The sequence below is a fragment of the Suillus subaureus genome, assembly GCF_016647635.1.
Source record: "Suillus subaureus strain MN1 chromosome Unknown BJ212scaffold_13, whole genome shotgun sequence".
Lineage (NCBI taxonomy): Eukaryota > Fungi > Basidiomycota > Agaricomycetes > Boletales > Suillaceae > Suillus > Suillus subaureus.
Genome location: NW_024538569.1, coordinates 266,566 through 278,744, shown reverse-complemented (window position 1 = coordinate 278,744; position 12,179 = coordinate 266,566). Strand labels below are relative to the sequence as shown.

The following is a 12,179-nucleotide window of genomic DNA, read 5'->3' as shown; positions in this document are numbered from 1 at the left end:
ACGAACAACTTCCGCATCCCCAACTAAAACAGCGCTTAAGCAATCTAGATCACCTTCTCCCCCAAACCAGTCCTCCTCCGTCACTGTCATGAAAACACCGCCGATCGACAACATCGTATGTTGCAATTGCCACGTCGCCGGACACTGTCACAAGAACTGCCCTGCATATTATTGCAGAGTCTGCAAAGAGTATGCACCCAGCCATTTGTCGGTCTTCTGTAGAGAGTTGAAAGGAGAAGCAGTTATTCCACTGGTATGGACTGACGTCGGTTTCTACGACACTCTAGCTCGATGGGAGATCGAGCAGGATGCTATCACCCACAGCACCGAGATGGCACAATCTATCTCCGAAGAGCAGGACGATCTGCTCTATTCAAACTACGACGCCAACCCCATTTACTGGGCTAATCAAGATAACTGAAGTTGGTGACTTCATCCTTAAACGGGGGGTAATGTTACAATCGTGTCTACCCCTATCTCTTTTCTTCACTTCATTTGTGTATTACGTCATGACCGTGCCTCACAGCGCCATCATTAGGCTAAACCTTTCATCATATCTGTATTACATCACGACCGCAGCAGCCATCGCTAGATGACTCACCTTTCCGATGACGTATGCCTTATCTCTGACTTGTCTTGATGACGAATACATACTGGCCCTAAAGCCACTACATCTATAAAAGCTCAGCCATGTACTTAGCAGATCTTTACTTTAATCTACTAGGTTTTACCTGAAACATCCTTCACTTAGGACCCCCAATCCTAAGTGTCTGATATCAATATTCAAGTCGGAGACACTCTCTCTAACTTGTCTTAAGAAGCCTCACATTTGCGAGGTCTTGACTCAACTGCAGACATTACTCTTATCGAGTATCTGTCGTTGCACCTATCCTAGTTCATCGTAACACAATCTCCTTCATAGCAGTCCCAGTTTATACCTTCATGACATCCACCAGTCTTTATATATTCACGCACTCCTTGTGCCTTATTCCCATGCTTTGTGCTCCTACACACTCTGTATTCCCGCACACATGCTCATCGCACTTCACCAGAGTTGACCCAGTGTCACTTTGTGGATCTTGTTTTCCTTGCTTCCCCTGATGGTCAAACATATCACCTGGCACACTTCAACCAACACTTAGAGAGTTAGAGGCTTTTCTCTCACTCCAGAGTGAGAGCCTTCTTTCTTTCTTCTGCTCTGCAAGCCAGCAGAGTTTTTGAACCTTCAATGGTCTACAACTTTTCTTCTTTCATGGTAGATAATGTGTCATTTGTAGGAGGTTACCTGCTATATAGCCTAGTGCTTTTATTCTACCTGGTTGTAAATGGGGTTCTACAATGGAAGTCTAGCTTTATCTGGCAAGACAGATAATGTAGAATATGTAAATGAGTTTTATTTAGTCTTGTACTTGACTGGACAAAAGAAGAGATTTTGTGAGTGGGTCTTTCTAGTCCTAGGATCAACTAGATAGAAAATAATAAATTAGTGCATACTATGCACAAAAATATGCAGCAAATACTGCTGGGAGCTTCCCCTGCCTTGATATACTAAAGGACTTATAGAAAGGAAGATAAAAAGACTAGTTGGATTGTCCTTGCCTAGATTGCAAAGGAGTTAATCCAGGAGGAATAAATGAGCAGAAGATAGGCAATAACCTAAGCTTTTATATGACTTTTCTTTAAAATACCATATTTTTGCATGATTGGAGTATGCAAAGTGAAATATTGCACTTGAGTCTATACTCAAAGTACATTTTGTGTAGTCTGAGGACTTGTCATATCTGCATATCCAGATCTTAGATCTGATCCACATCTTATCCCCATCAAACATCTCATCATCCAATCTGTCCACTCATCTGGTCTGGTCCATAATTCATCCGAATCCACAACCAGTGCTCATCTCCTTTTGGTAATCCCCTGACTCTGGTACTTCAGTTATCTGTATATCTGTCCTGCTCACTGATCCATTACCTATGCTTCATTTCTGTTTCATTATTTGTGATCCATTCCTACTTACCAATAGACTATCCATATGCTTCATACATAGCCTTGGATCCTGCTGATTGATCATTCCGTTAGATACCTATAGTATATAGCCTCCTGTAAATCTCTGTAACACCTCAGTTCAAATATCATCTTAGTTCTGCTCATTCCTGTCCTCTGGACCTCAGTATCTCTACTCTCATCACCCTCTGAGACTTAGGATTGATTCCTATAGTCTATCAGTATCTGCCTCTGTCTATGACAGTCCACTACCATTTGTTTCTAGTCCAGACTCATCTGGATTAGCCTTACAATACTTATCCTGCATCCGGAAGTCATCCAGATCCACTACACTACTCATCCAACCCTCTGGATGTGTTAGTCTTGTCTTCCTGAAATAAGGGGCAATACTCGGGTAAGGGGCACAGTGCATAAGCTGAGGCCAAAGCCCTTAGGATCCATTTAGCCTTGAGTATGACCTTAACAGGACTAAGCTAACAGACTATGGAAATATGGGCTGATATGTCATATATATGTTCTGCATGATTTCCCAAATCATACAGGACAGTGAGTAGGCATTTGTTTGATATTGTTTTAGATTAACATTCCTTTGTTTATTAGACTATGTGGTACATTTTCACAAGTCCCTCAAGTGCATATGTGTTAAGGTTGTGTGCTCAAGGGGGTCAGATCACAAGGGCTTGGCCTCAGCTCATATACTGTACCCCTTGCCTGAGTATGTGCCCTTAATTTCCGGGGGCTAGAACAGTCATCTGGAGTTTCTAGGATTTGACTAGGGTGGACAACAGACATCCAGATCTGAAATGTGAGATAAATCTGATGGATGTCCAGATGTTACTTGGACAAGCAGATAAGACTAATCTGGATAAAGTCCAGACTAGAAAATAACAGAGGATAGACTACCCTAAGGTAGAGCCAGAGATGTAGTCTAGGATACAATCCTCAGACTCAGAATATGACAGGAGACTTGGCTCAAGTCTGGAGGACACAGGAATGAGCAGGAACTAAGATGATATTCAAACTGAAGTATTTCTGAGAGTTACAGCAGGTTTATATACTGTAGGTTTCATATAGGAATCAGTCAGCAAATACAAAGGCTATGTACAAAGCATATGCAAAGTCTATTAGTAAGTAGGACAGATCACCAATAATGAATACTGGAAATGAAATGTATGTAACAGATCAGTAATCAAAGGAAAACATAGTTAACCAGAGTCCAGAGACAGGGGAAGTCTAAATGGGGTTAGGCACTGATATAGGGTTTGGATTCCAGAAGGAAGATAAAGATAGATCAGATCATTGGAGATATCTGGAGAAGCAGATTTAGAGTTGAGAGTCTGGAATGGCATATGACAATATGGAGGGAAGACATGTGTGACACACCTGTAATGCTACTCTACATGACATGACCACAGTGGAAGCCACACATATTGCCTATGGCTGCTTACAGGTTTGATTGCTTCAAACTTACATGCTGATAAGTTACTCAATTTTATTCAGGTTTATTTTGGTATCAGTGCTACAAACACTTGGTATGAAATCAATATGCCAATAAATAGTGACACTAGACCGATTGGAGGCTACTGGCTTAAGTATTGCATATTAGCTCACTTGTGATTGTTATAATATATACAAGGTCCCTGTGTTTCAATACATTCAAGTAAGACAGTCTTGTCTGGGGCCTTGACTTTGCCAGTACTCCTTCCTCACTGTCATATCTGTCCCAAATCAATGCTTACCACCCATACTAGTATTTAGGAATTTTGTCTATAACATGGATCTGTTGCATGCTAGATAGTGACACAGCAATATCTAAAATTCAAGCCAATCATCACTGGCAGGTCACCCTAGACCTCACCAACACACACCAGTTGTGGCCTTTTAACCCCTATTAGTTGCAAGATGTATATCAGAACATGCCTACAGAAGCAGTTATGGCTAGCTTTAGTTCCTAGGACATTTTTTGAACCAAACCATCCTGATAATGCCAGAGCAGCATACCCAGCACTGCTCTGACTCAGGGTCATACATTGATGATTGTTGTGTTCATCACCTATGCATTTGATGAGATGCTCCTTCAAGACATCAACTGCCAAGAGTGCTATCTAGTCCCTCTCAATTGTGCTACTGTCAAGGAATCAACATAAATTCTATAAGTTTTGTTTTATGCTTATGTTAATCTCATCCTTATGTAGCTGGGTTGTTTGTAAGGGGAAAGGTTGATAAAAATCAATGGTATGTCATTCTGCAACTAGAAGATTTCAAGTGACTCAGTCATGGACCATGTTGAATTTGCTGTCACTGGCACTCCTACTAATGACAACAATAACAACATCTATATGCAGAGTAAACCTTGTGTTTCTCACTCCCTTATCATACCTCCTGGTCCTGACATGCCCTCTACTGGTATACAGGCCAATGTCCCTTTGAAACTCAACCACCTATACATAGTGTAACAACACCCTATTCTTTGCAATGCCCTCTGATAATAACACTCCTACATTACCAACCACTCAGACTGAGTCAACTACCACTGTCACTCCCCTCATGCACCATATAAATACAGACTTCCATGCTAGTAAGCACACTCACACTGTATCTCCTACACCTGATGCTCCTTCTAACACAAATGGAAACAACACCCCCTCTCCACCCAAGAATATCACCTCTAATGTAACCTTCACTACCAATGCAGACAAGTGGCCCAACTTAGAGTGACCTGCTCAACAGCCTACTCTCTCTAGTCAGTGGAACTATCTCCAATCCAACTCTTCCATGATGATGGAAGTCTCAGGTGTATACTGAACATAACTCCAAGAAGGAAATCTAACTTACTGCCCATCCTAGTTAACAGGGTGAGGACCCTAGAAAGTGGCTACAAAATCACAGTCACCCCAGCAGGTGGCTTCCCAATCCCTCAACTGGGCCAATCTACCTGGCACAACATCTCTCAAATTCTAAAAGAGAAGGTGCCAAAGCATGGGTGAGAACTTACAGGGCCAAGTATGAGAGTAATGCACAAGGCACTGTTGCAAAGCCGAAGGACATGATCACTAAAATTGTTGGTGAATCAGATGCTGAATTCTTAATCATTAGCACCCCACTGCAGCAATAGAGCTTATTGAATGCCTTCCACCTCCATGGCACTTCCTGATCCTGGGGATGTCACCTGAAGCAATTGAGAGGCTTCTCCACCTCCATGTATGCTCCTCTGTGGACATATCTTGTTTCTTCATCCCTTTCAAGCAACCCCTTCCCACCTACATATTTACCCTAGAGAACTTTTCCTTCCCAGACTCTGAATCTACTGATAAAAAGATTGCTGAAATTATCAAAGACACCATCCACTCTAACTGAGATGTTATGCAATTCATTGATGACAATATCCCCCTCCCAGATGCGGAAGCAGCCCTACATACTATAGAATCAGTAAGGGTTTTAAGCTTGAGCCTTATCCTCTCAACAATGGTCAAGGAAACTATCTGAAATGTCTATTTCAATTCCCCCCCTGCCTTTACACTAAAGCAATACTTCAATTGGACTAATATAATGCACATGTTCTTCTACTTCTCTGAAAACTACAGATATGGCACTGCTTGTCAAGATGCCCAATTTGTCTATATAAAATATAGGTCCTTTGACCATCTTACAGGCTTATGCCTCTTCCTGAGAATCCCTGGGCAGTTCAGCTCATCCATTCCAGAAGATGTGGACAATTCCAATACTACCTTAGATAATCATGCCATGTCCAGCCATGGCAGGGGAGCCTTCAATGACAGTCCTAGCTGTGGGAGCAGAAGGTTTACCAGAGATTATACCCATGGACACACCAAGAGAGGTAGAGGAAAGACAAACTAATCTCCTGAACACATTGATTTCCATAAGCTAAAATAGTGTCTTGAGCTCCTAACAGCTCCTGTATATACTATACCCCTCTGTATCACATGTACCTACAACATGATATATCCTTCAATCAAATCCTGTCATGATTCTCTCTATATATAATGATAAAGGGAGGCCTGTCCAAAAACCAGAACAGGTTCACAACACAACATGGATAAGTCTACAGGAGCTCAAATTTACTGCTAGAACAGGAAAGCTCCAGACTGTAAACTTGAAACAGTGGCCTTTTTAGGCCAGGGATGTGCTGAGATGCTGAAATCATGGATGGGCCTTTTTTATCACCTTATTGAATAAAAGGCTCCCCTACGACATAGTTCCTCCTGGGATAATCCAATGTGGTCCACTGCTATGGTTAAGGCATGGTGCTATATTTTAATTGCTAACACTATAACACAAACATCACAATCAATTAACACAGTCTACATACATAGCAATAGTTACAGGTCCCACAGATCCAAAGAGGGATGCACTTTGCCCATCAGCCATCCCCTTGAGGAAGGAACAGCAGGTTATAGAGATAGGCACCAGAACACTGTTACTGATCTACGATCTACCTTCTTCCCCTCTAGCTGCTAATTCTCAAACCTCCAATGAACACACCACTCAATGCAACAGCATAGTCTATGAAAATGAGTCCCATCACTCTTCCAGAAACTCATGACCCTTACATGGGTCAAGCACATGATACAAGCACAAAATGTTGTCCTAGAGGCAAAAATTCACATGTGAACATTAAAGTCACAACCCTAAACATGAGGGGAAGATGGTATAATAGTACCGATAAATGATCTAACATCAACCAGATTATGAAGGATCAGAAACTTGGCATACTGGCACTGCAGGAAACTCACCTGACCAAGGAAGATGAATCCACCCTGAACTCTACCCCTGGATTAAGAATCCACATTACATCTTTCATAGACCCAACCCAAATGAACACCAAAGGAGTAGCCATAGTCATGAATAAAAACCTGGTTAATACATCAGGAATCAAAGTACACAACCTCATACATGGCCAGGCCCTATATATTATCATTCCATGGCAAAAAGATGACACCCTTGAGATTCTTGTAATCTATGTCCCAAATGACCCCCAAAATAACCAATATTTTTGGAACTATGTCTTCTCAAAACTCTGAGGTCTCCCCAAGCGAGACATTATGCTCAGAGACTTCAACCTAGTTGAAGACTCACTAGACCATCTCCTCCCAAAACATGATACCCAAGGCCCTATCTTAAAGCTCAATGAGCTTAAAATATACCTTAAACTTAGAGATGGCTGGTGAACAGAACACCCTGACCTGCTTTAATACATCTTTGCCCAATCAGCACAACAAGGCAGTCACCAATCCCATATAGACTGTATTTAGACCATATCTACATTAAGGATGAGTTTTTCCCATTTAGTCACAAATGAAATATATCCCCCAAGGCCTACATACCAATCACTAACTTGTCTCAGCTAGAATATTAAGCAAAACAATGCCCTTTGTTGGTACAGGAAGGTGGTCCATGCCCCTCTTCATTCTGAAAGACAAGAAACTTAGCAATAAGATTATTGAGCTGGGTAAAACCCTTCAACAAGAAATTACCTCATCAAAAAATCAATAAACCATGGAATCCAATCCCCAGGCTGTGTTCAACAGATTCAAAAACAGCACAACCAGCTTATGCTGCATAAATACTAAAACACTAATACCTATGAAGGAGAATAAACTGTCAACCCAGCTCAAAGCTACCATGAACGACCCAGTGGTGCAATAATCAATATTTGGTCTGATTTTAATATTATTTACATATATAAACCCACATAACATCATGAACTTTAACATAATTATCATAAAGCCCATCTCCTTTGCTCAACAGGATAATATTCTTATTCTCTGCTCCTCTAGTTTATCTATGAGGCAAATTGCTTCCAAAACCCTGACATCGCAAGACAACTACCAATATGGTTCCATTAGATGAATTGAATAAACTCAACAATCACCTGTATGCAAATTGCTTGAGGGAAAAACACCTCATCACCTCAGTAGGTCAAATAGAGACAATTGCCACTAAGAACTCACTCCTCCACAGACAACACAAGAACTGCCCTTGTAATCCCTGCTCACAAGACTGAACCCTCCTGAACTGCAACAAACCTTTTAAATGTGCAAAACTAGCAAAAGACATACTTCTGTGTATCCTTCTGAAATGGCACTCTAAAACAAGCTCACCCCCTTATTCTCTCAACATAGTGCCAGAGTAGCTCACTGGGAATGAAGGTAATTACAATAAATAACAAGACAAGATCTTCAATCCTATCTTCTTCTCTCCAGACTCTCTAGAAACTGGTTTCTGGGCCTTTGTACTACTGGACTCCTCCTGCAGCTCATCAGCCTATCAGTCTCCTACACTACCCAGTGTACTCCCACAATTAACCAGCATCATCATCACTGGCACACACAAAGGAGATAGAGATGGTATCTATATGTCAGGAGATGGTGTAGAGAATGAGATTCCTCTAGGCATATATCATGCATATTTCAACTCCTGACGATTGGTACAGTGTACAACTCACTCCCTATGACTGCCCTGCAAAACATGCTAGAGGTGTGACACTTTCCTGCACTATGTGACACATTCCCATGCATGCACCTTGCATGCTCTTCCCACAATCAGTTGCACTATGTTGCACAGTATCCTGGAACTTCCATCCATTGTCCAACCAGTTCCCTGGTGCATCCCTTCTTGTTTATTCTCATTATCAGACCATATCTGGCATTGTACGATACTTTATTTCATCATGGACTCTTACTTTACCTCACTTACATACATACAGTGCTCCCTATTTACTTCTGAGCTGTCATATCTGCATATCCGGATCTCAGATCTGATCCACATCTTATCTCCAATCCTATCCACATCTTATCTCCCTTCAACATCTTGTCATCCATTCTGTCCACTCATCCGGTCTGGTCCACAATTCATCTGAATCCACAACCAGCGCTCGTCTCCTTTTGGTAATCCCCTAACTCTGGTATTTTGGTTATCTGTATATCTGTCCTGCTCCCTGATCTGTTACCTATGCTTCATTTCCGTTTCATTATTTGTGATCCATTTCTACTTACCAATAGACTATCCATATGCTTCGTACATAGCCTCGGACTCTGCTGATTGATCATTCTGTTAGATACCTATAGTATATAACCTCCTGTAACTCTCTGTAGTACCTCAGTTCAAATATCATCTTAGTTCTACTCATTCCTGTCCTCCAGACTTGAGTATCTCTACTCTCGTCACCCTCCGAGACTTGGGATTGATTCCTATAGTCTATTGGTATCTGCCTCTGTCTCCAACAGTCCATTACCATTAGTTTCTAGTCTGGACTCGTCCGGATTAGCCCTATGATACTTATCCTGCATCTGGAAGTCATCTGGATCTGCTACGCTACTCGTCTGCCCTTCCGGACATGTTAGTCTTGCCTTCCTGAAATAAGGGGCAATACTTGGGTAAGGGGCACAGTGCACAAGCTGAGGCCAAAGCCCTTTGGATCCAGTTATCTCTTGAGTATGACCTTAACATGAGCCCTGGGAGTGCACCTAGGCATAGCTTACCTGTTGCCTAGGAAGTGTGCAAGTACTTAGAACCACCAATCACCTACCACCATAGTCATCATCTGGAGTTAGAATCTATCATGAGTTAGCATCCCTCAGTCATTACCCTAGTCCTCAGCACAGTCTACCATCATCAGTCACTATTCAGCAGCCTCAGTTTATGTCTTGATGACATTCACCAGTCTTTACACATTTACACACAACTTGTGCCTTATTCCTACACTTCATGCACCTATGTGCTGCATATTTCTGCATGCACTTTCATCACACTTCACCAGAGTTGACCTGGTGTCACTTTGTAGATCTTTGCTTTCCTTGCTTCCCTCAAGGGTTGAACATATTGCTTGGCACATTTCAATCAACACTTAGGGAGTTAGAGGCTTTTCTCTCACCCCAGAGTGAGAGCCTTCTTTCTTTTTTCTGCTCTGCAAGCCAGCAGAGTTGTTGAACCTTCAGTGGAGTATGGTTTGGCCCTAATGATCACCAAAATACCTCCATCAATTCCCAGAATATCTAGCCACCCTCAGCACTGGAGAGATAGGAGCCATCCTATCAGCTGTAGCCCTCATGTCTGTAACTGTGCCCTTACAGCTCATGATTAAATCTCCTAATCTCTGGAAGAACTTAATGACAAACCTCATCAGACAGGGAGACACAGACTGGTTGGACCATCCTAACAAAGACTTAATGATATCATTAGTCACAAAACTGAGAGCATAATGTGCACTAACCACTCTGGTAGATATTGATGCACCAGTAGATACAACCAACATTAAAGAAGCCACTGCCCTTGCAAAGTCAGGCATAATGAAAGATGTACATGATAACATCACAATAACAATTGACTTACTACTCAGACTGTCTGGTACAAAACTATGCATGGGAACCCAGCACCTCTTCTACAAAACAATAAGAAACTTGCAGATATCTATGAAATAACAAAGACTGACCACTATGAACATGGTGATGACATTGTATGCAGTATACAATATTAATGGAGTAGCCCCAATGACTGACTAGGTCTGGCTCTTAATTCAGAGCTGAGACATTCTGAGAAATGTTTGTGGATTCCTATGAAAAAGCCTACATGGTGCCTATAAAATAGGTAAGTTCTGGGATAAAATCCCACACTGTGAAACCAGGGGACTATGCAGCCTTTGCAACTCACCAGAATCCATGGAGCACATTCTCCTCAACTATGACAAGTCCCCAGCATCAGGTATAACCTGGAAGGCAGCCAGTGATCTATGGTGCAAACACAAGTCAAGTTGGCCCAAAATACAGTTCAGTACAATCCTGGGATGCAATCTAGGAATGCTCCATGATGTAGAAGGGAAAGAGAAACTGGGAGTGTCCAGACTGTTCAAAATCTTAATTTTGGAATCTGCACACCTTTGGAAGCTTAGATGTGAAAGAGTGATTAAAATCAGCAGAGTTAAGGAAAAATTTCATTCTGAGACCAAAATCCTCAATAGATGAATCTATACCATTAACATGAGACTAAAGTTTGACAGGCTACTCACCAACTCAATGAGATACAGAAAGAAAGCTACAAAATAGACATGGTCCTAAAGACCTGGAGTGGCCTTTTAAAAAATGAAGATAACCTTCCTGATAACTGGATCCGAGAATCAGGGGTTTGAGTGGGTACAATGCCTTGCCATCCCCCAGGATGTAATAGGTAAATCTGAACAAGGCATTAATTTTCACACTGCATCTGCATACATAAAGTATTTCCTCTGGGTGACTATTCTATTCACTAAAGTGTATGAAACCCCCATGCCCCAAATGTGTCTGCTAGAATTAACCTTATCAGTTGCTAGTTAACAATATTGTTCCACCAAAAAATAAAAATAAAAATAAAAGTTCCTAATATCCTCCTACCTAATGTTAGCTGGTGTTGTCCATGATACACATTAAGGCAAGACTCATGGAGGTGGCTGTTACGAACTCAGATAGAGCGTTGTTCCAATAAAGGAGTCAAGATCAGGGTTGATCAAGGACAAGGCCTTATCAAGTCAATGCCACCCTCAGGAGCGATTGTCTAGACTCCCGCAGGATCTAGAGTTCAAAGAGGACGCAGGCTAGCCTCTTTCCCAAGGAGCTAGAGTTTAAGTTATCAAAAAGAACCAAGTAGATTCAAGTTAGAGAAAATACAAGCAGTAACTAGGATTTATATACATAAAGGAATCGTGCACAGACCAAGTTGGGTGAAGGGTAACAAGTACTAAGAAAGGAAGGTTCATGGGAAAACAAAGTATGAGTCAGAGATGAGGAAGACCATGAGGAAACAGCAAGGTGAAAAGGAAGCATCAGAAGTATAGCCATAAGGTGTCCGCAGTGATAATGAGAAAAAGAATGGGGCACTGTAACAGTGGCCATAGTGATATGTATATGATAAAGATCATAATCCAAATCTTCAATCTACTATAGACAGTTATACAAATTGAATCATTAAGGTGATACATAGCTCAATATAGGTGGATATCAAACCTACTGGATGCTTTCCTGCAGGTGCTGAGGATTCCATGCCTTTTGACACTGATACTTCTGGCATATCCTGCACATGTTCTTCACAGTCAGTGAACATATTGACTTGTAGATTTGTACACACACCTTGTCATTGGAAAGTACAGTCACTTTCTATTTGCCCTTCCTGTTAAACCTTTGAGC

General features: G+C 41.6%; 2 protein-coding genes across 2 annotated transcripts; both read left to right on the top strand.

The window, feature by feature from the left end:
* Positions 1 to 7,858: 7,858 nt before the first annotated feature.
* Positions 7,859 to 8,029, top strand: BJ212DRAFT_1270277 (uncharacterized protein; the record flags this gene model as incomplete). The annotated part of the gene is made up of 1 exon (XM_041330875.1): positions 7,859 to 8,029. The coding sequence occupies one exon, from the start codon at positions 7,859 to 7,861 to the stop codon at positions 8,027 to 8,029; it is 171 nt and encodes a 56-aa protein (XP_041193784.1).
* Positions 8,030 to 10,583: 2,554 nt separating this feature from the next.
* BJ212DRAFT_1270310 (uncharacterized protein) lies at positions 10,584 to 10,985 on the top strand (the record flags this gene model as incomplete). The annotated part of the gene is made up of 1 exon (XM_041330882.1): positions 10,584 to 10,985. A coding segment is annotated over one exon (402 nt), but the record flags the coding sequence as incomplete, so codon positions are not given.
* Positions 10,986 to 12,179: the final 1,194 nt, after the last annotated feature.